The sequence below is a fragment of the Panthera uncia genome, chromosome D1, assembly GCF_023721935.1.
Source record: "Panthera uncia isolate 11264 chromosome D1, Puncia_PCG_1.0, whole genome shotgun sequence".
NCBI lineage: Eukaryota > Metazoa > Chordata > Mammalia > Carnivora > Felidae > Panthera > Panthera uncia.
In genome coordinates this window covers 56948870-56976667 of record NC_064808.1, presented here as the reverse complement: position 1 = coordinate 56976667, position 27798 = coordinate 56948870, and the positions used below count along the sequence as shown (strand labels likewise).

Sequence of the window (27798 nt, the reverse complement as noted above, 5' to 3'; positions counted from 1 at the left end):
GCATGCGCATTACTCTCTCCTCGCGGGGTAGGTTGTGCGCAGGCGCACTGCGGCAGTCCGCGCCAGGCCTCGCCTCCGCCCCGCCACACCCCGGCCGGCGCGCTTCTTTGCGCGTGCCCGCCTGCGGAGAAGTCGGCGGAAAGGAGGGGGCGGGGGAGGAAGGCTGAGAGAAGAGAGGGCACCCCCGGGCGCCAGGGTGCATTGTGGGAAGGAGGCGGCAGCGTCCCGGGCGGGCGGGAGGTGCACCAGCGGCAGCGGCGGCGGCGGCGGTAAATCCTCCCGGCCGCTCACAGCACTGTGGAGCCGCGTCCCCAGCCCGGCCTCGGACCGCGGCGCCCCTCCTGCCCCTCGCGGCTTCTCGCCCGCCGCCCCTCCCCCCGGCGCGCCGGCCTTGCCGAGCCGGCCGGCCGGCCTGGCTCCCCTCCCCGGCCCCGACGGGCGGGCGGGCTGCCCTGAGGAGGCGGGGAGGGGAGGGCTGGGCCGGCCGGCGGGTGGGCGACGATGCCGAACTTCTGCGCTGCCCCCAACTGTACGAGGAAGAGCACGCAGTCGGACCTGGCCTTCTTCAGGTTCCCTCGGGATCCGGCCAGGTAAGCGGCGGGCGCCGAGTCGGCAGCCCGGGCCCACCTCTGCGGTGCGCACTGCCAACCGCCGGCTCCGGGGCTGCGTGGGGAGTGGGCCACGGGTCGTCGACCCCAGCCTCGGTCCCAGGTGGGGAACGGGCCTGGAGCAGCCGGCCGGCGAGCGCCCGGGGACCTCGGAGCACGTGCGCCAGCGGGGGCTCGGCGCCGAGGGCACCACCCGAACCCAGAGGCAACTGGGGCGGCGCGCGGGCGGGATGAGCTGGGTTCTCGCCCTGGTTAGCTTGCTGGGTGACCTCGGGCAGGTCGCTTTCCTCTCTAGGCTTTAGTTTCCTCAGCTGTCAAAAGAGGGACTTGGATTCTGTGGTTGTGGTCACCCCAGGGCCCTTCCTTCTTCTTGCCACCACCCCCGGGACAGTGTTTCTTTTTAGAGTCCGGTCACCTTCTTTGATCTCGTCAAGTCACAGTTACTTCCTCCATCGGGCTTGTTCACGGTTCAAATTCTGGCTCTGACCGTTACTCATTGTCTCACTTGGTTAATAATGGGGATAACGGAGGGTAGAGTGGGGGGATACGCCCACAGGCGTGGGAATTGGTATTGAAACCTCTTCCTTGAGTTAACCCACACGCTCTGGTGTCCGTTTAAAGAGTGATAGAGTAGGGACTGTGATAGTCGGAAGAATTTTCTCTGGCCTCTTCTTGTTCATTCGTTCATTTCAAACCAGTACTTACTATGTGCCGAGCACTAGTGTTAGGTGCTGGAAATTCAGATGTGAATGAGACAGTGTTGCTGCCTGCAGGAAGCTCACTGTCTGTTAAGGAGACATACGGAAGAAGACGATTATAATATAGCACCCTATTTATTCCACAAATATTTATTGAAGGCCTCCTGTGTGCTAGGCATTGCTCTGAGCATTGGGAGTATACAGATGAACAAATCAAAGCCCCTGCTCTCATGAAGTTTGCATTCTAGCAGGAAAATAGACAAATAAATATGTAAATACAGTATGTTATATGGTGATAAATACTATGGAGAAAAGGCAAATGTGGGGGGGGTGAGAAATGAGTAGCAGGGGAGACACAATTGCTATTTTAAATAGGGTGGTCAAAGAAGGTCTCACTAAGAAGGAGAATTTGAGCAAAGACTAGAAGTAGGTGAGCAGGCCAACCATACAGATACCTAGGGGAAGAGCTTTCTAGTCTGTGGAAACGGTAAATGCGAAGTCAGGGCATGCATGTTACAGGTACAGCCAGAAGTACATGGACAGTAGAGCTGGTTTAAGGAAGGAGGGAGAAGGGAAAAAATGAGACCAAAAACTGTATGCATTTGTATAGTGGGGGCAAATTGTGTAGGCCATTGTAGGCCATGTAAAGCACTATGGCATTTATTCTGTGACAGGAAGTCATCCAAGGGTTTAGAGCAGAGAGACTACTTGAAACAGGATGGCTGGCTACTTGTTAAATAGGTTGTAGGGAAGCAAAGGCGAGAGCAGGAAGACCAGCTAAAGGCAATTGCAGTAATCCAGGTTAGTAGAGGAGAAGGTGGTAAGCTGTTGTATTTGAGATACATTTTGAAGGTGAAGCCAACAGGATTTGTTAAATGGTTTAGATGGAGGTTGTAAGAGAAAAGGGGAAGAATGACTCCTTTTTTTAACCTGAGCATTTACTGAGCTGTGGAAGACTGGGAGGAGCAGCTTTGGAGGAGGCATATTAAAAGTTGGTTTGGGACGTGTGAAGTTTGAGAAGCTTGATTGATGTGCAGGAATAGATGTTTTTCTTCATACCGTATCCAGAAACGAACTCAGAATGGCCCATATTTAGATCAGTAACCTAAATATTTTAGAGCTAAAACCATAAAAAGATAGTCTGGAATTTAGAGACTTTCAGACTAGAGATTGTAAATATGGGTTGTTCTGAGTTTATAGAGGGTATTTAAAGCCATGCTATGGGGTTAGTAAAGGAGTAGGTCTGAGGATTGAGCCTTGGGGCATTCCTGGTATTTAAAGTTCAGGCAGGTGAGGAAAACTAGCTCAAAAGAGTGAGGAATAGCTGTTGGATTTTATGGGAGCAGAGAAGAGGAGCATCCGAATCTGACTGGCCTTACCCCATTAAGCATTATCTTCCTTTTACCCAAATTGTAGCCCAAGGGCATTCCTGAGAGTTTATTTCATTTGCATAATGAGGGCGCCACTAGTTGATTCTGAACCATAGATCTTTTGTATCCATATACTATAGAGAATGCTCTTTTCATTACACTCCTTGGGAGTATAGGGGTGTACAGTCTCAAATTTAGAAGGAATTTTTAGATCTAGTGCCATTGGTCCCCTTTGAGAATCTAAGGTAAAGACTACTGGAGAAAAGACATAGACACAATTTTGCATTCCACTATCAAGGTATTTATGGACCCTTTAGGGGCCCTGTGCGTGCCTGACAGGGGGGTCTTTGTTGAAACACCTCCAGTGACTCTTTGCTTTGTGAAGGGACATTTAAGATGTTGTAAGGGGCCCCTGGGTGACTCAGTCGGTTAAGCGTCTGACTTCGGCTCAGGTCAAGATCTCACAGTTTTTGAGTTTGAGCCCGGCGTTGGGCTCTGTGCTGACAGCTCAGAGCCTGGAGCCTGCTTCGGTTTCTGTGTCTGTCTGTCTGTCTGTCTGTCTCTCTCTCTCTCTCTCTCTCTCCCTTCCTCCCCACACACACACACTTGTGCTCTGTCTCCCTCCCACTCTCTCTCTCTCTCTCTCTCTCTCAAAAATAAATAAAATGTTAAAAAATTTTTTTTAAAAAATAGATTTTGTAAAGCTTTGGCTCTTGTTTCTTCCTTGTATTGAGTGGAAACATGCCTCCCTATAATTTATGCTTTGGAGATCTGGTTTTATTCCCAGGGTCACACTGAGCAACTCTGTGCCCTTTTCCGTGTCAGAGCCCTTTAAATATTTCAAGACCAAATTATGAACTTTTCTTAACTCTTTTAACATCTTTATTGAGATAATAATAATGCATATACCACCCATTTAAAATGTATATTAAATGCACTCTTAATATACATATTTTAATGCATATTATATATTATTCAGTATATATTACATTATTAATTTTTAAACATTTGGTAAAATACATAACATAAAATTTGCCATTTTAAGTGTATAATTCAGTGACATTAATTACATTCACAGTGTTGTGCAAGTACTATCTATTTCCAAAGCTTTCTCCATTACTCCAAGCAAAAACTGTAACTGTTAAGCAATAACTCCTTTCCTCTCCCTTCCCCACCCCCCCCATTCATCCCATTTTCAGTCCTTGTGTGTTCTGTGTACTTCATGGAAATGGAATCATATAATTGTTCTCTATATCTGGCTTATTTTAGTGGACATAATGTCATCAAGATCCTAAGTTTTTATCTAAACCAAGTCTTCCCATACTAAGGATTTCAAATTCTTCTGTATTTGACAGTTTCTTTTTTACTGTGCCCAGAGTTAATTATAATAAAGAAGTAGTTTTCAGAGGTGTGTATTAAATTACCAACAGTATTTTTAGGGTTATTTATAATTAGTTTTTTTCCTGTAAATGAGTCAGAGAAGGTTGATAAAAGGTGACATTGCTAACCTATTCTTGAAAAGTTAATATTGTTAACTAACAATAAAGATAAATATATTTAATGCTATTAAATAGTACATTTCCCATTTGTTATTTTTGTTACTTTGTTATTTTTTATTTTATTATTATTTTTAAAAGATTTTATTTTAAGTAGTCTCTACACCCAACATGGGGTTCAAACTCAAAACCCTGAGATCGAGAGTCACATGCTCCACTGACTGAGCCAGCCAGGTGCCCGTTTGCCATTTGTTATATTTATAAATTCCACGGACACTCTTATAAACAGCTATTTGAAGTAATTTAAAATTCAAAAGTGTAGTTAATAAAGGGCACAATGTGGAATTTCAAAATATAGTACCTTTTATTGGTTTAGAAAAAGTGGCATTAATGTGCTTTTTATTTGTTTATTTTAGTTTTTTTTAATAGTTGACACAGTGTTGAACATTAGTTTCAGGTGTACAACCTAGTGATTCAACAAGTCTGTACATTACACTGTGGTCCCACAGCTGTAGCTACCGTCTGTCACCCTGCAGTGCTGTTCTAATACCATTGACTATATTTCCTATGCTGTACCTTTTATCCACATTACTTATGCATTTTTTTTTTTAACTATAAAATAATTGAATCAACTCACCTTAGGCAGGTGGTACGGAGAGCATAAATTATTTAAAATTAAAGTTAAAATTTTATTTATTTATCAAAAAGTTATTTTATTTTTTTAAATTTACATCCATATTAGTTAGCATATAGTGCAACAGTGATTTCAGGAGTAGATTCCTTAATGCCCCTTACCCATTTAGCCCATCCCCCCTCCCACAACTCTTCAGTAACCCTCTGTTTGTTCTCCATATTTAAGAGTCTCTTATGTTTTGTCCCCCTCCCTGTTTTTATATTAGTTTTGCTTCCATTCCCTTATGTTCATCTGTTGTGTCTTAAAGTCCTCACATGAGTGAAGTCATATGATATCTGCCTTTCTCTAATTTCATTTAACATAATACCCCCTAGTTCCAACCATGTAGTTGCAAATGGTAAGATTTCATTCTTTTTGATTGCCAAGTAATACTCCATTGTGTGTGTGTATGTGTGTGTGTGTGTGTGTGTATATATATATATATATATATATATCGTGTCTTCTTTATCCATTCATCCATCGTTGGACATTTGGACTCTTTCCATACTTTGGCTATTGTTGATAGTGCTGCTATAAACATGGGGGTGCATGTGCCCCTTCGAAAGAGCAAACCTGTATCCCTTGGATAAATACCTGGTAGTGCAATTGCTGGGTCGTAGGGTAGTTCTATTTTTAATTTTTTGAGGAACCTTCATACTGTTTTCCAGAATGGCTGCACTAGCTTGCATTCCCACCAGCAGCAAAAGAGATCCTCTTTCTCTGCATCCTCGCCAACATCTGTTGTTGCCTGAGTTGGTAATGTTAGCCATTCTGACAGGTGTGAGGTGGTATCTCATTGTGGTTTTGATTTGTATTTCCCTGATGATGAATGACGTGGAGTATTTTTTCATGTGTCGGTTGGCCATCTGGATGTCTTCTTTGGAGAAGTGTCTATGCATGTCTTGTGCCCATTTCTTCACTGGATAATTTGTTTTTTTGGGTGTTGAGTTTGATAAGTTCTTTATAGACTTTGGATACTAACCCTTTATCTGATACGTCGTTTGCAAATATCTTCTCCCATTCTGTCGGTTGCCTTTTAGTTTTGCTGATTGTTTCCTTCACTGTGCAGAAGATTTTTATTTTGATGAGGTCCCAGTAGTTCATTTTTGCTTTTGTTTCCCTTGCCTCCAGAGACGTGTTGAGTAAGAAGTTGCTGTGGCCAAGATCAAAGAGGTTTTTGCCTGCTTTCTCCTCAAGGATTTTGATGGCTTCCTGTCTTATATTTAGGTCTTTCATTCATTTTGAGTTTATTTTTGTGTATGGTATAAGAAAGTGGTCCAGGCTCATTCCTCTGCATGTCGCTGTTCAGTTTTCCTAGCACCTCTTGCTGAAGAGACTGTCTTTATTCCATTGGGTATTCTTTCCTGCTTTGTTAAAGATTAGTTGGCCATACGTTTGTGGGTCCATTTCTGGGTTCTCTATTCTGTTCCATTGATCTGAGTGTCTGTTTTTGTGCCATATCAAAAACTTTTTTTTTTTAATGTTTATTTATTTTGAGAGAGAGACAGAGCGTGAGCAGAGGGGGGACAGAGAGAGAGACACAGAGTCCAAAGTAGGCTCCAGGCTCTGAGCTGTCAGCACAGACCCCAACACGGGGCTGGAACCCATGAACCACGAGATCATGACCTGACCTGAAATCGGATGCGTAATCAACTGAGCCACCCAGGCTCCCCTAAAGTTAAAAATTTTTTAAACTGCCTAAATCTGGATTGCCCCACGATGGCTTGACTAATGCCAAGGCTTGGCAGGAACCTGGGGGCAGCTCATAGTGGGGCTCATCCCCAGACTAGGTGAAGGTACAAGGAGAGCTAATGAAATGCTTCTGTTACAGTGAGCTGAACAATTGAAGCCCTCTTTTTGCTTCTCAGCCAATTAGCTCTAACTCACCCCTGAGGTGGCGAGGTCTTCCAAGGTTTTTATGGCAATTTAATCAAAGTTAATTGAGAGTTGATATACTCTGCCTTGTAAAATGTAGAAGAGTGGTTTTTTTGGGCACTCATGAAGGAGTGCCACAGAGTAAAAAACTATTTCATAATGACACTGATGTTATTTGCCTTTTTCTTGCTCATTCTTTCAGGAGTGTGCAGTGGGGTTTCTGAGGGGCTACATAACGTAGTAACGTCATTGCTCAGTAAGTTGTATGTTGTGTTTTCTAAGTATGATTATATAAATGCCAATGTTTGTAGGCCCTTTCTTGGAAATGAGTGAGATAAGCCTGCCACTTCAAGGGAAACAATTGAAATTCAAGCAGAAATGACAATTTTGGAGAATTCATAGGCACCACTTTGAGCTTGACAACTCTCTAAAGCTTTTCTTTTTTTTTTTTTTTTTTTTTAATTTTTTTTTTTTCAACGTTTTTTATTTTTATTTTTGGGACAGAGAGAGACAGAGCATGAACGGGGGAGGGGCAGAGAGAGAGGGAGACACAGAATCGGAAACAGGCTCCAGGCTCCGAGCCATCAGCCCAGAGCCTGACGCGGGGCTCGAACTCACGGACCGCGAGATCGTGACCTGGCTGAAGTCGGACGCTTAACCGACTGCGCCACCCAGGCGCCCCGCAACTCATCTTTAAGAAACCACCACTTGTGGAGTTTTGGTGTAGTATCAAAGAACATTCACAGTAATATGGGTAAGGGAGGAACATTTTAATTACCTTTTTTAACTGCATAGCAGTGTGAGGCCAGAGTTTCTTCATATACTTCAGCCAAAACCACATGTGACAACAGATTAAGATAGACATTAAGAAGATTTGCAGAGATGGAAAACAATGCCATTCTTTTGGCTAAATGTTTTTTGTTTGTTTTGGAAAATGCAGTTCTCTTTCTTTCTTCTTTCTTTCTTTTTAAGTTTATTTTAAGAGATAGCATGAGTGGGGGAGGGGGAGAGAGAGAATTCCAAGCAGGCACTGTGGAGTAGAGCCCAGTGCGTGGCTTGAACTTAAGAACCATAAGATCATGACCTGAGCTGAAACCAAGTATTGGTCACTCAACCAACTAAGGCACCCAGGTACCCCAAAACTTTTTAAATTTTAATGAAACAGTTGACTAGTGTTCCTTGAAATATGTTTTTGGAAATGCTGCATTAGTAGAGAACTATCAAAGGGAAAATAAAAAAAAAAAAAGGCTGAATAGTACTGAAAAGGTGATTAAGATGAAGATAGAAAGTGACCATTGGATTTGGCAGGGTGGAAGTCATTCATAATCTTGAGCAGTTTCAATGGAAAAGGGATAAAGCAGAAGCCTCCTTGGAATTGATTGAGGAAAGAATGTGAGATACAGTGAAAATGGGCTCTAGTTTTGCTATGTAGAGGATCCAAGTTAAGAATTATTTAGATGGGATATACTAAGGCGTGTTTATGCTCATGGTAATATAGTAGGTTAAATACAGGATGTTGAGAGACCATATACAGAGAGGAAGAGGAGTCTTCTCTGTTTGTGTGTGTGTGTACATACTCATACACATATGTATACATACCTGAATCAGAAGAGTTTCCTTCAAGAAATGATCTTTGGGGCGCCTGGGTGGCGCAGTCGGTTAAGCGTCCGACTTCAGCCAGGTCACGATCTCGCAGTCCGTGAGTTCGAGCCCCGTGTCAGGCTCTGGGCTGATGGCTCGGAGCCTGGAGCCTGTTTCCGATTCTGTGTCTCCCTCTCTTTCTGCCCCTCCCCCGTTCATGCTCTGTCTCTCTGTGTCCCAAAAATAAATAAAAAACGTTGAAAAAAATTAAAAAAAAAAAAAAAAAGAAATGATCTTTAAGATAAGATCTGAAGGCTGATCTTTGCATAGGCTTTCCTTAGCCAGGGAAGTGAAAAAAGACAAGAAGATACTAGGGTGAATAAACAGCATGGGGAACAACCCTAGAAGTAATCACAGTGCATTCATGGAACTGAAGTAAGGCATGTAAAGAGGCAGAGAGTAGAAGAGTGGTTCGATAAGAAGATTGAAAGGTAGACAAGGTCCAAATTGTTCAGGGTCTTATGACAGGTAAGGAATTGTTTCTTTATCCTAAGAGTCATGAGAAGCCACTAAAGGATCTTAAGCAGGAAAGACATTCTGAAATTGGCTCTTTAAAAAGTTTACTCAGCAGGGTTGCCTGGGGCTCAGTTGGTTAAGTGTCTCTCTCTTTTTTTTTCCTAATTTTTAAAAATGTTTATTATTTGTTTTTGAGAGAGAGAGACAGAGTGCGAGCAGGGGAGGGGCAGAGAGAGCGGGGGGGGGGGGGACAGAATCCGAAGCAGGCTCCAGGCTCTGAGCTGTCTAGCCAGAGCCCAATGCAGGGCTTGAACCCATGAACCATGAAATCATGCCCTGAGCCGAAGTCAGACGCTTAACTGATTGAACCACCCAGGCGCCCCCAAGTGTCTGACTCTTGATTTCAGCTCAGGTCATGATCTCACCATTTGTGAATTCATACCCCACATCTGGCTCTTTGCTGACAGTGTGGAGCCTGCTTGAGATTCTCTCTCTCTCTGCCCCTCCCCCACTCATGCTGTCTCTCAAAATAAACTTAAAAAAAAAAAAACAAAAAAACCAAACCCCAAAACTTTAAAACATTTACTCTCAGCATGGAGAAGGTGTTAGGTAGAGAAAGGTAAAAGACCAGTTTGGAAGTTAGATGGATTTGGAGAGTCACTTCACCTGCTAAGGGAAAAGGCTATGGAGTCTGGAGTGCATGAACAGCGACAGAGAGATCTAGGGAATGGGAGACAGTGGTAAATTTGAGAGATAATTATATATGTGCCTAAAAGCATATTAGAGTGTGTGTGTGTGTACGTTTGTGTGTATACACAAACATATGCATGTACATACATGTATATATGTAAAAAAATTGTAGTCACAAAAACTTTAATAACTTAATTGGTGTAAAACACATGCACACAGATGATCACCAAATCATAAGTGTGTGGCTTATTGGATTTTCAGAGTGACATGTCCATGAAACTTTCACCCAGATTTACATATATGTATATATATCTATATATATATATATATAACTATATATGTATTATATATATTATATATATTATATATATTATAATATTATATATATAATTATATATATAATATTATATTATATATAATATATATAGTTATATATATAAACTATATAATTATATATATCTATATGTAACTATATATATGTATATATATGTGTATATATAAAACTAATATCCCAAATTCTCTCTCCTCTGAGGCTCTCTAAGTCATTATCCCACTCTCCCTAGTCAGAGTCACTGTCTGACTTGACACAATTAGGTTAGTTGGCTACTAAGAATAAGGGACAGAGTGAAGGAATCTTTTATTGATATATGACATATATAGAAAGTGCAAAATTAGTAGACTGGAACGTGATGAATTTTTTTAAATGTTTATTTTTGAGATAGAGAGGGAGACAGAGGATCCCAAGCAGGTTCTGCACTAACAGTGCAGCCCTGATGCGGGGCTCAAACCGACGAACCATGAGATCATGACCTGAGTCAAAATCAAGTCGGTAGTTTAACCGACTGAGCCACCCAGGTGCCCCAGAATTTGATGAATTTTTATAAAATGAATACCCAGGTAATGTTTGAGATATAGAACATGTTTCTACCCAGAGAAACCCATTAGAGATCCAGTGCCTAAAGTTTTTATTGGGATCTGGTCACATAGACACACTCTGCCTAGCACGTACTAAAATTCTAGACTCCCAGAAGGAAGGCAGATGTTCAGTATGAATCATATTGTTTGCACAGTCTAAGCACAATGAGCCACCTTATCAGTTAGGGAAAGTTTTTGTCAGTGTAGGGAACTGCTTGTTAGCCAGATTTCCAGGCACAAGCCAAAAGGCCATCCTTACAAACAGGCCTTTATGAAGGTAGCAGTCTTGGGCCTGCTATATTAAGTTTTTTCCTGCATAATCACCATAGGTGAGTTTTGCCTGTTCTTTTTTTTTTTTTTTTTTTTTTTAAATGGCATCTGATTTCTTTCTTATGTATGTATGTATGTATGTATGTAATCTCTATACCCAACATGGGGCTTGAACTCACAAGAGTCACATGCTCTTCCAACTGAGCCAGCCAGGCACCTCAAGTTTTGTCTATTCTTGAACTTTATATAGAAGGAATCATGGCATGTACTCCTGGCTTATTTTGCTCAGCATTATGTTTGTGCGATCTAGCTAGTTCATTCATTTTCATTGCTGAATAGTATTCTGTATACAATAGTATACTACAGTTTATGCCTTTACTGTTGACAGGCAAAGTTTTTTCACTTTCTTATCAATCTTTGGTATTATCTCTTTTGCATTGTAGTCATTTTTGCAGGTATGTAGTAATATTTCGTTAATGGTTTTTATTAGTATTTCCCTGATGAGATTGAGCCCTTTTTTTCCCATGAACATTTTTTTCGTGTGTATTGGCCATCTGGGTAACCAACTTTTTTTAATGTTTGTTTATTTGGGGGGGCGAGGGAGGGGCAGAGAGAGAGGGAGACAGAATCCGAAGCAGGCATCGTGCTGTCAGCTCAAAGCCTGATACGGGGCTTGAACCCATGAACTGTGAGATCACAACCTGAGCCAAAATCCAGAGTCAGTCACTTAAGCAATTGAGCCACCCAGGCACCCCGATCTGGATAACCTTTTTATTGTAAGTTACTTTTCCAAGTTTCTTGCCCATTTTTATATTGGGTTGTTAAATTTATTTGCAGGAGTTGTAAAGATATAGTTTGGATATGAGTCTGTTGTTGGATATACGTATTACAGATACCTTCTTCCATTTTGTAGGTTGCCATTTCGCTCTTAAATGGCTTCTTTTAATGAAGAAAAGTTATTAACTTTAAAGTAGACAAATTAGGGAGGCCTAGGTGGCTCAGTCAGTTAAGTGTCTGACTCTGGCTCAGGTCATGATCTCACTGTTAATGAGTTTGGGCCCCGCATTGGGCTCTGTGCTGACAGCTTGGAGCCTGCCTCAGATTCTATGTCTCCCTCTCTTTGCCCCTCCCTTGCTTATGCTCGCTCTCTCTCTCTCAAAAATAAATAAATAAATATTTAAAAAAATAATAAAGTAGCCAAATTAATTCATCTTTTGGTTTAGAGTTTGTGCTTTCTGTTGCCTTCTTTAAATTATCTTTGTCTTGGCCAAGGTAATGGAGATAGTCTCCTGTGTTATCTTTTAGCAGCTTATTGTTTTACTTCCATAGTTAGATCTACAGTCTACTTGGTATTTATTTTTGTGTATATGATACAGAAGTAGGGGTCAGATTAATTTTTTTCATATGGCTATTGAATTTACTCAGCACTATTAAATATTTTTTTTAAATTTATTTTGAGAAAGAGAGGGAGAGAGAATCCCAAGCAGGCTCCACGTTGTCAGCATGAAGCTTGATGTGGGGCTGGATCTCACAAACTGTGAGATCATGATCTCAGCTGAAATCAAGAGTTGGACACTTAACCAACTGAGACACTCAGGTGCCCTGACTCAATGCTATTTGTTGTAAAAACAAAACAAAACAAAAAAATTTTGTCTTTGCTGCTGTGCAGTACTACCTTAGTCTTAAGTGTCCGTAGCTCTCCATTTTGTTTCATTGTTTTATCCTTGTCCCAATACCACACTGTCTTACTAAGCTTTATAATAAATCTTAATATCTGATAGTGTAAGTCTTTCAACTTTTTTTTCTCACAGTTATCTTAACTATTCTTAGTCCTTTGAATTTCTGTATAAAAAGTTTTAGAATTGCCATCTCTCTCTCTCTCTCTCTCTCTCTCTCTCTCTTTCTCTCTCTCTCTCTCTCTCTCTCACACACACACACACACACACACACACACACACACACACATATTCAAAGAGACATGCACAAAAGAACTTGTTGGGATTTTGATTGTATTGAATCAGTAAATCAATTTAGGGAAGATTGAAATATTTAGAATTCAGTGTACTAATCCATGAATTTATCATTTAAGTTATTTAAAAAATCTTTTCAGTTAGGGGCATCTAGGTGGCTCAGTCGGTTAAGCGTCCCACTTTTGGTTTTGGCTCAGGTCATGATCTCATGTTTCGTGAGTTAAAGCTCTGCATTGGGCTCTGCTCTGACAGCTCAGAGCCTGCTTGGGATTCCCTCTTCCCTCCCCTCCCCTCCCCTCCCCTCCCCTCCCCTCCCCTTCTTTCTCTCTCTCTCTCCTGCCTCTCCCCTCCCACTCGTGCCCACTCTCTCTCTCTCAAAATAAATAAACTTAGGGGCGCCTGGGTGGCGCAGTCGGTTAAGCGTCCGACTTCAGCCAGGTCACGATCTCACGGTCCGTGAGTTCGAGCCCCGCGTCAGGCTCTGGGCTGATGGCTCGGAGCCTGGAGCCTGTTTCCGATTCTGTGTCTCCCTCTCTCTCTGCCCCTCCCCCGTTCATGCTATGTCTCTCTCTGTCCCAAAAATAAATTAAAAAACGTTGAAAAAAAAAAATAAAAAATAAACTTAAAACATTTTTTTTTTTGTTACAGGTCTTGCACATCTTTCACTAGATTTACTTCTTGGTGTGCTCACTTTGGCAGCACATATACTAGATTTACTTCTTGGTATTTGATGTGGAAGACAAGATGTAGTTAATCAGGCTTTCTGCCCAATCTATTCTTGATTGAATCTGAGTGCTTGTGGTATAGGAAAGCTGTCTCAACTTAGTTCAGAGATCATACAGACAGTAGTATTCTGTATGGAAGGTCTTCAGAGATGTAAGAATTAAAAAACAGCTGTAACAGTATGGTAAATTATTTTATAGTAAGACAGTTTTTATACTAAGTATTTGGACGTTGAAAGATGAAAGTTTATGAAATCATATTGCACAACTGTGCAAAATATTAAAATATGGACATCATAGGCATCATTGGCATCATAGGCATCATTGCTGTGCAATAATACTTGGTTGAATGAGAAGCTATACTATTTAGGTGTGGTTTTAGTTTCAGTTAGATAATCAACATTTCACCATGGTTTTACATATTCAGAGTGGAGGGAATTAAGTGTCAGTGTGTGTGTGTGTGTGTGTGTGTGTGTGTGTGTGTGTGTGTGTGAACTGTAATGTTAAGACATAATATACTATGATGTGATTATAAAATGAATGTGTTTTCAGATTTGTGACTCTTTGTGACAGAATTTTTATTCCTAGAAACTTGAGAAATAAAGGAAAGAAAGATCTAGTTGTAACCTTTAGCAAATTACTTCATATTTCTGTGCCTTCATTTCTTCATCTGCATAAGGGGGATAATGTACCCCTTTTGGAAAGGACATAGAACAGTGTCTGGCTCATAGCAAGTGCTTAGTATGCATCATTGTTGTTTTCGTTTTTCTGCAGATATGTAGGTACCAAGAGGGCATGGACTTGGTCTGTTCATTATCTTCAACACCTTCTGTGTGCTAGATTGTGTAGGAACAATCCCTGCAGTCCTGGAGTTTACAATCTACATATCTTACAGTCTGTACATATTGTAGATAATAAATTATGTTCATAATAAGGCAAATTAACACAGGCGTCATGCTCCTGTAAGAAACTGTAATTATTTATAAAACATCTATTTACTAATTTTTTGTAATGACATTGTTGTTTCATAACCTTATTTAAGTTGAAGTCCCGAGGGAGTGTGTTAGGCTGTTGATTTCATGGTTGTGCAACTTTTGCTTGAACTACTGATAATTGATTCCTCTCTGGTGCTAGGATGTGCTGAGAATTGAAAGACTCAGGTTTAAGTTCTAGTTTTGCTGCTGATTTTGTACATGACTCTGAGCAAGTTATTTCTTAATCTTGTGTATAATTGAATGTATTAAATGATTTCTAAGGTTTCTTCCAGCTCTCATTTTGTTTTCAATCATCTTCTCCAAATTACATCATGTTCTGCAGGTAGAAGGGAGCAGGAATCCATTGTCCATAATATTTATTTGTCTTATAACTGAATACTAAAACTTATTTATTTATTTAAAAAAGATTTTTTTTCATGTTTATTTTTGAGAGAGACAGACAGAGCATGAGCAGGGGAGGGGAAGAGAGAGAGGGAGACACAGAATCCTCAGCAGGCACAGAGCCTGATTTGGGGCTCGAACCCACGAATCATGAGATCATGACCTGAGCTGAAGTCGGACGCTCAACCGACTAAGCCACCCAGGTGCCCCTGAATACTGAAATTTAAACGGTGAGCTCATATTTCATAATTGGTTTTATTTTGGTTTTATTTATAGGTGCCAGAAGTGGGTGGAGAATTGCAGGAGAGCAGACTTAGAAGATAAAACACCTGATCAGCTAAATAAACATTATCGATTATGTGCCAAACACTTTGAGACCTCTATGATCTGCAGAACTGTAAGTAATAGAAGGGCTTGGGTTTTTTTTGTTTTCTCTCTCTCTCATTCACTCAGTATCTGGTTGGCAGTGTAAATCTGTATCTGTTAATGTTGGAGTGTATTCTTATATCCCGCCACTTTTTTTTTTTTTTTTTTAAAAGATGAAGACAAATTTGGAGCTGAATAGTATCTAATTTGTTCTTAAAAGCCTGGTATTTTTTTTTAACCCCTCTGTTTCTGATGCCCCATTACTACTCAACAGAGGTTGCCCTTTTTACATTTCTTATGCAGCCTTCAGAAATTTTCATTTTTTTATTTTTAATTTTTTAAAGAAAATTTTAGATGATTATAAAAGTGTTTGTTTAAGGTAAAGTTTGTGTTTTTATTTGGAGCAGATTCTCCAGAGCTTTTTTTATGAGTGAAATCTTTATCAAGAAATGGAGCTCTTTGTTTTCATGTTTTTGTATGTACTGGTAGAACCAACCCTTAATTTTTATGTGCAAGTTACAACAAGAAGAAAATTGTATAATTAATGTGAAAAATAATTTCTTTCAATAATTTGCAATTTCGTATCAAACCTGGATCTCTCAAGCTTACTTCTGTTAACTATGTGAATTTGGCCAGGTCACTTTCCCTTCTGGGTCCCGAATTCTAATAAGAAGATTAAACCAGATAATTTCTGAAATCTAAGATTTTTAACCCTCTGTGATTCTGTTATTGCTATGACTTAGACAAACAGGGCAGATTTGATTGAAATGAAGCAGATTTGAAACACTTAAACTAGGGAGATAGTTTTGTTAAATAATATCTTCTTATTTAGGTGTAACTAATGTATCATCTCAGATATTGGGATAGACATAAACTTGATTTGAAGATACACTATATATTGTTATGCAGCAATTTATTTTGATATTTTTTTCAGATACATTTTGCAGAGGCTTCAGAAAACTAAAGAATGATTGGGTTATTTTATTTCTCAAAATTAATTGAAGCAGATACTTGTGAAGTCATTGGGAGGTGAGCCAATTCCGGTTCAACAGTTTAATCACAAATATTTGAGGGATATTTTTGCCTTGTTTTGTTAAGAGGGTAATAATGATCAACCAAAATAGGGGATTTTGTATGTTTAAAAGGCAAACTAGTTTTATGTTCTTGACATTAAGTAAAAATATCCCAAATTATTATTTTAAATACACAAGCCATAATGCATTTTTATTTAATAATAAATATGGTCTCTTAATTACATAATTCCAATAAGATTGTTGTGAGACATGTAAAATTGTAGTTCACTCATATTCTTGTTTAGTCAGAGCATAGGACAGAAAGATGAGCTATTTTTGCTTTTTAAATTTCCACAAGATTCTTAAATCTTGAATAAATTAATGCAAATGCGAGAAAATGTTCTCTCTACACATGATATCTGTATCTAAATGTTTGAGAGTTTTGACTTCATTAGTTTGGCATTGAAGGTCTCATCAGTAAACATTCATGGCTAGTTCCACTGAAGCCAGATACTATCCTTGATGCTAGAGTAAGGTCACTGCTTTATGCTCAAACCTTAATTCAGCAGTTGAAGATTAAATCTTGATACTGAGTTAAAACTATCCTGCACATAAATTGAAAATAGCTCTTTTTGGAATGCGTACTTATAAATAAATATTTCTAAAAAGTAACATGTTTTTAATTCATGTTCTGTTTTTCGGTCTGTAATTTGGTTTGTAGCAAATTGATGTGAATTTAAGAAATTCATTAAGAATGTTTTATCCCTCCTTATTTAATAATTGGCAAGATATCAAGAGTGGACTGTATATGTTTGTGTCTGTTGTGACATGTTTGCTAAGTGGGAAAGATGAGATGTTTGGGGTATAGTATAGTTTTTGCTCCCTTCAGTGATTGTGTCACTGATCAGTCTCTGATTCAGACTTCCTAATAGACTCAGGATAATTGGCCCAGCACTAGAAGCTGAGTGGCATTGAGAAATAGATTTTCTTTTTGTTTTTTATGAGGCATGGGGGTGATCTAGAAAATGAATCTGAATAGAAATACTTCCCAAATGTGTTTAACAACTCTTTAGATAAAACTTGAGATAGTGTGTTCCCTTTAGTTATATATTTTTTCTTCATATCATCCTAATCTTCCTTCTCTGGATGAAAAAATATAGATAGGAGTTGTTATTTTTGTTTGGCATATACTTTGAACATGCTTTAATAATCAGCTTTGAAATAATTGCTGCTCCCAAGAAAGCTTTTTATTTCTTTTATTTTTCTTAAAGTTTATTTATTTTGAGAGAGAGAGGTGAGGGGCTTGGGGGGAAAGGCAGGGAGAAAGAGAATCCCAAGCAGGCTCTGCACTGTCCGCACAGAGCTTGACCCAGGGCTCAAACTCATGAACTGTGAGATCATGACCTGAGTCGAAATCAAGAGTCGGACACTTAACCGACTGAGCCACTCAGGTGCGCCCAAGAAAGCTTTTTAAAAAGAAGAGTATTTTGTCTTTATCAGTGCAGATCTGTGAAGAAATTAAAAGACATTGTTTCTTTGACTAGCTGGGGTGAACATATGCAGTTATTTATCTGTTACTCTTCCTGTTAATAAAATTCTTGTCCCTACCCGACCTCTGGGTTGGCTGCTGAAGACTGTCAACATCTAAGTATGCATCTAGCGTCTAGCCAGGTTGGATTAGGTTAATGGGAATTAGGATAGAGAATGGTCATCCTTCAGTGATAAGAACATTAGAATTAGAAATTTAGAAATACCTAGTTTAGTGTTTGCAGAAATATGATTATATATATCATGGTATAAATGAATTCAAGTGGCACACGAATCAGTTTTTATTTTAGGAATTTCACAATATGTGTTAAAAATATAGCTCATGAAAATCATTATTTTATAGTTTTTATTGCTTAAGACAATGCTGACTTAAAAAGTCAGTGGATTATGTGAGAGTGCAGATGGTGGTATGCAAGTGTTATCATTAGTATGTGAATAATTTCAATTTGGGAAATATGGTCTAGCTCAACACTAGAAATTTATTCAGAAGAGGCAACTGAGGCCCAGAAAGGGAAAGTATTTGGCTAGGATCTCACAGTGAGTTACTGGTAGAATTTGGACTAGTTCCTAGGTCTCCTGGGTCCCACCAGTCCATCGTACCTTGATACTTCTCAGTAATAGTAGTGAAAAGTGGATAGAACCACGGGGAAAGTAGGGAAGAATTAAGAACATAGAAAGGGATAGATTGAGAAACTCTTGTGCCTGCTGTAGATTTGGTGGGCTCATGGAAGAGCTAAACAGTGAAGTAGCTGGGAGGATGAATTAGAAATATATATGCAAAATGCAAATATATTTTATTTTTTATGCTTACCATGAACTTCGTTCCTTAATTTAAAATAGTAAGATTGCCAGAAGGGCAAAAACAAAAAGAGTTAGAAATAATACCTGATCTGGACGGACATCATCATTCTGCAAGTCTCTACACTTTAGAGCTGGAGGTGAAGGAGTACTGGGGAAGTCATTAACATAGCATTTTCTTTATGTGTAATACATTCTTAAGGACTGTCTCTGAATTAACACATTTTTCTTTTTCAGAGTCCTTATAGGACAGTTCTTCGAGATAATGCAATACCAACAATATTTGATCTTACCAGTCATTTGAACAATCCACATAGTAGACACAGAAAACGAATAAAAGAATTGGTATGTCAAATGTGCTTTTGGCTTTCCCACCCCCCCCATAATACTGTGAAATCAAATATAGATGCATTCCTCTTAAAATTGAACCCAAGTTACTATTTCCGAAGGTAACATGGGAAATAAATGCTGTGGTTATTATTGAAGAAGGATGGATGTAAGATGATTAGTGTTTAAATTGGAAAATTGTTCTCAAATTTAGCCAGTTGATACTCATTGACTTGGGCCAAAGTGTGCTGTTAATTATAGGCCACTAGCACATTCCCTTCCTGGGAACAAAACAAAACACTACCTTTTCTTTTGTAGTGAGGAAAGTGGAACTGAGGGATATTTCCAGAATTCAGGACAAAGGGATAAAGAAAGGGAAAGTATGAAAGTTAAGACATGGATACTTTTACCTAGAGATAATGGTTCCGTCACTATTAAGTACTGACAGGGTTAGAAAAAGCTTTTAAATCTCTGTTTATGGCATCATTTATGCATGTTTTCATGTTCCTTTGATACCCTTTAGTTCTAATAATTGAAACCTACCACTTTTTGTTAATATTAGGTGAACAAAATTAAATTAATCAAGGCTCTTCAGTCCATGACTTTCTGCCATCATTGCCACCAGCAAGACCCTTATTTTGTTTATTATTTTTTCTCTTCCTTCCACTATTACCATTCCCATTTTTCTCCCCCTCTTTTTGGTATTCATGTTAATGTATTTAATATTTGTCATTTTAGTCTACCTACTGTGTGCTTTTTTAAGACAACATTTATCTCATTTTCCTCATTTTTTCTTTGTTTACCTTTCATATTTAGATCTTTGATCCATTTGGGCTTTGTATGTATGGTGTTCAGTAGAGATCTAATTTTATTTTTCTCCTTATAGAGAATCAGTTTTCTCAATATGGTCTGTTAATCTGTCCTTTCCTTCACTGGTTTTAAGGTGCCACCCCTGTCATATACCAAGTTTCCATATATGCACAGTGTTTCTGGGAGCTCTGTTCTGTTTATTGGAAAATGTGTTTGTTCACATATGTACCACTGTTCACAACAGTACCACATATGTACTGCTTTTATTACCATGGCTTTATAATTTATCTTACTTGCAAATACAGTGGTTTCTTAACTCTTCTTTTTCAAAATTGTCTTAGCTACTTGTGGACCTTTATTCCGCCATATGAATTTGAGAATTCTTTCGTCCAGTTCTTCTAGAAATTGCATTGGGATTTTCAACACAAATGCTTTGGATTAACATCTTAAAATATTAATTGGTCCCACCCATAAACAGAAAAAAATAGCTTTTAGGTAACAGCAGCCATTGACCAGACTAAATACTAGTTCTTTGAATACACTATTAACATACTTTAAGGAGTGCAGAAAGTCAAAAATTTGAAAAAACTTTAGGGTTTTTGCTGCAGTTTTTTAAAAGAGAACAATGTGTACATTCCTTAAATTACTTCCTAAATACATTATGGTTTTTGTTGGTATAGGTTATGTATTCTGGTTGAGATTGTTTCCAGCAATTTTGAAGAACTAATTTTGGTTAATTCCTACTAGTCTTTGGAGTTTTCTATGAAGTTGATTTTATCATCTCCAAATAAGGACAAATTTGCCTCCTCTAATCCTCCTAATTTTAATTTTTTCTGTTGCTTATGTTACTGTTTAGTCAGGATCCTGAGACTGAGAAGTGCTGTGTTGAACAGTCCCAGTAATGTCACAGATGATATGCTTGCCTTGTTGCATTAAGTGTGATGTTTGTTGCTGATACTGTTAAAGAGGGTTTTTTGGGTTTCTTTTATTTGAGACAGTGTGTGTTAGTGAGGAGAAGGGCAGAGAGAGTCTTAAGCAGTCTCTTTGCTCAACATGGAACCCAATACAGGGCTCAATCCCATGACACTGGGATAATGACCTCAGCCAAAATCAAGAGTCTGACACTCAACTGACTGAGCCACCCAGGTGCCCCTGATACTGTTTTTATCAAGTTAAGGAAATTCCTTTCATTCCCTTTTAGTCCTCATATTCCGAATTTTTATCATAACTTGTTGAACTTACCAAAAGCTTTAACTGCATCTATTGAGTAGAAAAATTCAGTTTTTTTTAATGTAGTGAATAGCTTATGGATTTCTGGTGTTGAACCATCTTTGCATTCCTGTGATGAACCCTAACTGATTGCATTATCTCTCTTCATTTGTTTGATTTAGTTGGTTGATATTTTATTTAGGATTTTGCATTTATAAGTGTTGTCCTGTAATTTTCTTTCGTTGTACTCCTCTTATCCAGTTAATGATGTCAGGGTTCTATTAGCCTTATAAAATTAGTTGGATAGTTTTCCTTTTCTCTCAGATTTTCTGGAAAAACTTGTATAAGGTATATACTCTCTGCTCATGAAAGTTAAACCATAAAACCATCAGAGTGCTTGGGGTGGGTGAGGGAATATTTTGTTTGCAATTTTGATTCATTTATTGGTTTTCTCTTGTATTTCATTTGTTTTTAAGAACTGCATATAGGATTTTGGAGCGCTTGTGTTTTTCTGACCCTAAGATTATTTAAAAAAATTTTTTTTAATGTTTGTTTTTTAGAGCAAGAATGACGGAGGGAGGGAGAGAGAACTAGCAGGGGAGGGGCAGGGGGAGACACGGAATCCGAAGCAGGCTCCAGGTTCTGAACTGTCCGCACAGAGCCAGACACGGGCTTGAACCCATGAACTGTAAGATCATGACCGGAATCAAAGTCGGACGCCTAACTGACTGAACCACCCAGGCATCCCTGATCCTAAAATGATTTTAATATTGTTTGCAAGGAAATCAGTTAGTATTATCAATGATTGTTGCATTGTGATTTATTTGGTTTCATCTTGATTTGAGAGATTTATTTTTTGGCTCTTTTTCTGACTTCTTGAATGTTTAGCTCATATTTGTATGTATTCACAGTTGTACATGTCTAAGTGTGTTTTAGCTGTATCCCATAATTATAGACATGTAGTGCTTTTGTTGATTAGTCAGGAGTGTTTTGTAAATTCCCCTGTTCCTTTAACATAGGGTTATTTTTGTTTTTAGTTTCCAGGCATGGGTTTATTTTTTAAAACCATTTTGTAGCTTTTATTTTGTAATATTAAGTTATTAATAATTCATGGAGTGTATATGTAGTCTGTGTGATACTGATTCTTTCTAGTTTTTGCATTTGTTATTTCTATTGAAGTGTGATGCTAGCCTAATTCTTGTTACTTTTTAGATGATTTGCTTTTCTCCCTCAAAGTCTTTAGTATTTTTTCTTTATATTTGACATTTTTAATTTTGCTAACCTGTGTCTAGATGGTTTTTTAGTTATCCAGACTGACACCTTTAGGTTCTGAGAAATCCTCAGTTTTTATTTCTTCATACATTTCTTTCCCTCTATTTATTTATTTGTTTTTCTGGGATGTCTCCTAGATGAATGGTGACACACCACTGTAGTTTTCCACATCAGCTCTCTTCTTAGCCCTACGTACCAGGAGTGAGGAGCTCAGCCACTTCCCATCCTCCAGCTACCATTTCCCTATATTCTGCCCCTTGGGAACCTCAAATACCTTAATGCAGACATACTCTTCTAGGTTTGCCATCCTTGTAACTGTAGCTCATGGGATAAGGAGGGAATGTTCTAGATTGGCTAGCCTGCTGATGTTTCTTGTTATCAGTATCATGTTCCTATGCTGCCTAGCAGGTACCCTTCTAACTCAAGCTGTCACTGGTAGTGCTCCTTGCCTGCTCCTGAATAGTAATGGGGTGGTTTGTGGTTTAAGCATTGCAGTGGGTTACAGGAAGAGAAAGGACATAACTGGAAAGTTCTTCCTCGGTTTAATCCTGTATGTACTTGGCCCTCTATGCTGTATGCATCCATTTCTCTTCCATACTGGTACTGTGTTACTTTCTGCTTCCCAGGGAATTCTCACAGCTTTTGTGTTAGGTTCTGGGATCCAGCAACTCTCTCTTACGTGGCATCCCCCAGGAACAAATTGGAGGGGACATGATTTGTGACCCCTTGGATTTGACACCAAGCACCATCCTGTACTTTCATGCCTTTTATTAGCTTTCAAACACTTGTCACCCAAAGTTAAGTTGATTTAAGTATAAAGTAAGTTAAGCGATGTATTCTTTCTCCTCAGTGTTTTTAAAAAAACTTAAATAAATAAAGTTTATTTATTTATTTTGAGAAGGTGAGAAAGCGGGGAGGGCAGAGAGAGAGAGAATCCGTGCTCTCAGCATGGAGCTGGCGCACGAACCCGGAGAGCATGACTTGAGCCAAAATCAAGAGTAGGATGCTTAACGGAGTGAAGCACCCAGGCACCCTGTCTCCTCTAGTATTTTATTATGAGCTTGGAATCATTAGTAAATTATTTTTCTGGTTTTTCTGTCATTTCTATGTTTGAAGAATGTATTCATTGTAAGGAATTTATGCTTTCGAAGGAATTAAATTTGAGTCACAGTATGCTTTTTACTTATGAGTCTACAGTGATGTGCTAGAGTTCAGTTTTCTTAAAGGTGTTTTTTTTTTTTTTTCTTCTTTTTTCTTGTCACTTAGAGTGAAGATGAAATCAGGACACTGAAACAGAAAAAAAGTAAGTGATAGTGTTAATGACTGAACTTCTGAATGCCTTTTAAAAAGGCCTTGACCTGGTAAGGACAAATAAATATGTTGTATGTCCAAAACCTACCGTGAGAGTGATGTAAGAGTGTGGTAGGCATTTTCCTGTGGTCTGGAATTGTCTGTGAGACAGAAGTCTTAGTTTAGTTTCTTGATTGAGTGCTACTGTGCCACGTACTTGGCCGCTTCCCTACTAGCTGTGCTCTTGGTGTGTGGTGGGGTGGCAGGCACACAGTGTCCCCATGGAGGGAAGGAAAGGCAGCAGTAAAGGACAAGAGCAGAATCTTTGTCCACCCGATGTGTGGTGCATCATAAGTTCTTGATAAATGTTTAAGGAAAAGTGCTTTGAGGACACTTAGCCTAATAGAGAGTAGGAGTCACAGTAGCCTTTCTGCAGGTGCTGATGCCTGACCTGTGTCACCAAAGGATGAGGACTAGTCGTTGTTTTTGTTTTTGTCTATTACTACTATTATTCCTCCTTCTTGGTCTCCTCCTCCTACTGTGCTATTATTAATATTATTTTTATTAACATAACTGTTTATGTTAAGTCTTTAGGTGCTTTACTTAGTTCATTTAATTCTGACAGTAGTCCTGAGGGAGTCAGGCAAAGGAGGGAGATGTATTCTGCGCAGAAGTAGAGTAGCTTGAAACAGGGTGCCTGATTTGGAGAATTATACTCATTTTGTTGTTAGAGCTTCTAATATCCTATGATGATTAGAAAATGAACCTAGAGGGGACCACAGGGTCTAGGACTTGCAAGGTTGTGTATATGACTATGGGCAGGACACTAACCTCAGAGGCTCAGTTTTTCAATCCACGTACAAAGAGATTTGGCTAATACTTCTAGTAGTCTATTATTTGCCCTAAAAATTGCGTCAATATACCTTATGTTATGTTGGCTTATATAATTCTCATCTCCCATATTAAAGTGTAGCTTAATGATCTCATAGAAATTGCATTAGCATGGACCTTGGAACCAGACAGGTTTGGATTTGAATTTCACCTTCATCCTTTTAACTACATCTGTGACCTTGGGCAATTATTTACTTTCCTCATTTGTCAAGCGGGATTGATAGCACCTGCCTATAGAGGGAGTAATGTGATACATATAAAATGCCAACACAGTGCTTCAATAAATATTAGTTCTCTTCCTCTTTTTCCTGAGGGCACGGACCGTTACTGGTCTGGACGTGTTTTATGTGACGTGCCTTGTTAAGTTTGTAAGAAATCGTTCCTCTCTTATATATAACATTTACATGTAGGATTAAAATCTCTGTGTACAGTTTTTGTCTCCACTAGAGTGTGTCTTATTTTAACCTCTGTATCCTAGTCTGTGGTCCAATAGGTACGTTGTGAATGTTGAATGGATGAGCTCCTGAATTTAAATATTTAACCAATCAAAAACATGATTTTTTTTGTTTGTATCATTCCTCATGAGCCTGTTTATAAAATTGATTCTTTGTTTTCCAGTTGATGAAACTTCTGAACAGGAACAAAAACATAAAGAAATAAACAACAGCAATGCTCAGAACCCCAGTGCAGAAGAAGGGGGTGAAGAACAGGATGAAGACATTTTACCTCTAACCCTTGAAGAGAAAGAAAACAAAGAATACTTAAAATCTTTATTTGAAATTTTAATTCTAATGGGAAAACAAAACATCCCTCTGGATGGGCATGAAACTGATGGACTCCCAGAGGGTCTCTTTACCCCGGATAACTTTCAAGCACTCCTGGAGTGCCGGATAAATTCTGGTGAAGAGGTTCTGAGAAAGCGCTTTGAGACAACAGCAGTTAACACATTGTTCTGCTCGAAAACACAGCAGAAGCAGATGCTAGAGATCTGTGAGAGCTGCATTCGGGAGGAAACCCTCAGGGAAGTGAGAGACTCCCACTTCTTTTCCATCATCACTGACGACGTAGTGGACATAGCAGGAGAAGAGCACTTGCCTGTGCTGGTGAGGTTTGTCGATGAGTCTCATAACCTGAGAGAGGAATTTGTGGGCTTCTTGCCTTATGAAGCTGATGCAGAAATTTTGGCTGTGAAATTTCACACCACGATAACTGAGAAGTGGGGATTGAACATGGAGTATTGTCGTGGCCAGGCTTACATTGTGTCCAGTGGATTTTCTTCCAAAATGAAAGTTGTTGCTTCTAGGCTTTTAGAGAAATATCCCCAAGCTGTCTACACACTTTGTTCTTCCTGTGCCTTAAATATGTGGTTGGCAAAATCCGTGCCTGTTGTGGGAGTATCTGTTGCATTAGGAACCATTGAGGAAGTCTGTTCTTTCTTCCATCGATCTCCGCAACTGCTTTTAGAGCTTGACAGTGTCATTTCTGTCCTCTTTCAGAACAATGAGGAAAAGGGTAAAGAACTCAAGGAAATTTGCCATTCTCAGTGGACAGGTAGGCACGATGCTTTCGAAATTTTAGTGGACCTCCTACAAGCACTTGTTTTATGTTTAGATGGTATAAATAGTGACACAAACATTAGATGGAATAACTATATAGCTGGCCGAGCGTTTCTACTCTGTAGTGCGGTAACAGATTTTGATTTCGTCGTTACCATTGTCGTTCTTAAAAATGTTCTATCTTTTACAAGAGCCTTTGGGAAAAATCTCCAAGGGCAAACCTCCGATGTCTTCTTTGCAGCCAGTAGCTTGACTGCAGTACTGCATTCACTGAATGAAGTGATGGAAAATATCGAAGTTTATCATGAATTTTGGTTTGAAGAAGCCACAAATTTGGCTACTAAACTTGATATTCAGATGAAGCTCCCTGGGAAGTTCCGCAGAGCCCAGCAAGGTAACCTGGAATCTCAGCTAACCTCCGAGAGTTACTATAAAGAAACTCTAAGTGTCCCAACAGTGGAACACATTATTCAGGAACTGAAAGATATATTCTCAGAACAGCACCTCAAAGCTCTTAAATGCTTGTCTCTGGTGCCCTCTGTCATGGGACAGCTCAAATTTAATACATCGGAGGAGCACCATGCTGACATGTACAGGAGTGACTTACCCAACCCGGACACACTCTCAGCTGAGCTGCATTGTTGGAGAATCAAGTGGAAACACAGAGGGAAAGATATAGAGCTTCCATCCACCATTTATGAAGCCCTGCATCTGCCAGACATCAAGTTTTTTCCTAATGTTTATGCATTGCTGAAAGTCCTATGCATTCTTCCTGTGATGAAGGTTGAGAATGAACGCTATGAAAACGGGCGAAAGCGTCTCAAAGCATACCTGAGGAACACTTTGACAGACCAAAGGTCAAGTAACTTGGCTTTGCTTAACATAAATTTTGATATAAAACATGATCTGGATTTAATGGTGGACACCTATATCAAACTCTATACAACTAAGTCAGAGCTTCCTACAGATAACTCAGAAACCATTGAAAATACCTAGGAGACTTTTAAAGTAGGCTTTCTCTTATGTTTGATATTTGGAAAAATCTGTAAGAAATTTGAAAACATCTTACGGAAAAGCTGTCAGGTATACGTAGGCCACTTAATCACTGAATATCTTGACCTGTCGACCTCTCATTGAGTACATTAGCCATTGATAATCTGCCTATTTAAATGGCCCCCGTTTGAACTCTTATGCTTTGGAGACATAACTGTTCTTCCAGAAGATAGCGTTGAAAGTGCCACATTACATTTCTGTGGGATCTCTGCTAATGGCACTTTGGAATTGTTTTAGTTAAGTCATTTTAGACATAACATTTATTATCACTGGATCCAGTTGTCGGGTATTGAGTTATCAGTTCTTAGAAGAAATAGATTTGGAAGAGGTGTGGGAGAAAGGAATATATTTTATAAAATGTTACAATGAAGCTCATGAGTGACCTGGAGTGTTAAGTATGTTAAAAATCTGTAATGGAGATTTAAGGGAGTTATCAGACAGCTAGAGAGAGAGAGAGAATGGAAAACATGTGAGCTTGCAAGGATTTCAGTGTAGATTTTGTCTTTATCAAACGAACTTAAAGGAACAAGTTACAGTTAGAGTTTGAATGGGCTAGCCTGCCATTGTCGGTCCACATTGGGTTGTTGCTGTTTACATTCCTTTGTTGAGCCTACATCTTCATAAGCTTTTTAGCAGGTATTTGTTGAACACCTCTGTTTCATGGTCAAGACAGGATCAGAGGCCATGGATACTGACAACTGATTTGTCTGTTTTCCTCTGTCTTTTTCCATGACTGTATCTACTGCCTCGTCTTGATTTCTAAACAAAACCTGGAAAACCTACAAAAATAAGTGTTTTGTGGTTTACCTAGGAATAATACAGAAAATATTACTGTTATTTTTGGTGAAGAAAATCAATTTTGTATAGTTTATTTCAACCTAAATAAAATGTGAATTTTGTTTAAA

At 39.1% G+C, this 27798-nt stretch overlaps 1 protein-coding gene across 1 annotated transcript; it reads left to right on the top strand.

Annotated features, from left to right (window-relative positions):
- Nucleotides 1-247: 247 nt before the first annotated feature.
- On the top strand, nucleotides 248-27798 carry THAP12 (THAP domain containing 12). The gene is made up of 5 exons (XM_049652499.1): nucleotides 248-590; nucleotides 15037-15157; nucleotides 18723-18830; nucleotides 23370-23406; nucleotides 24903-27798. Exons 1-5 carry the CDS (start codon nucleotides 502-504, stop codon nucleotides 26834-26836), a joined length of 2289 nt encoding a protein of 762 aa, XP_049508456.1. The 5' UTR covers nucleotides 248-501; the 3' UTR covers nucleotides 26837-27798.

Coding starts and splice junctions, on each gene's coding strand:
- THAP12 (XM_049652499.1), top strand. CDS start 502: ATGCCGAACTTCTGCGCTGCCCCCAACTGTACGAGGAAGAGCACGCAG. Junction 591..15,036: donor TTCCCTCGGGATCCGGCCAG/GTAAGCGGCGGG, acceptor TTTTATTTATAG/GTGCCAGAAGTGGGTGGAGA. Junction 23,407..24,902: donor GACACTGAAACAGAAAAAAA/GTAAGTGATAGT, acceptor TTTGTTTTCCAG/TTGATGAAACTTCTGAACAG.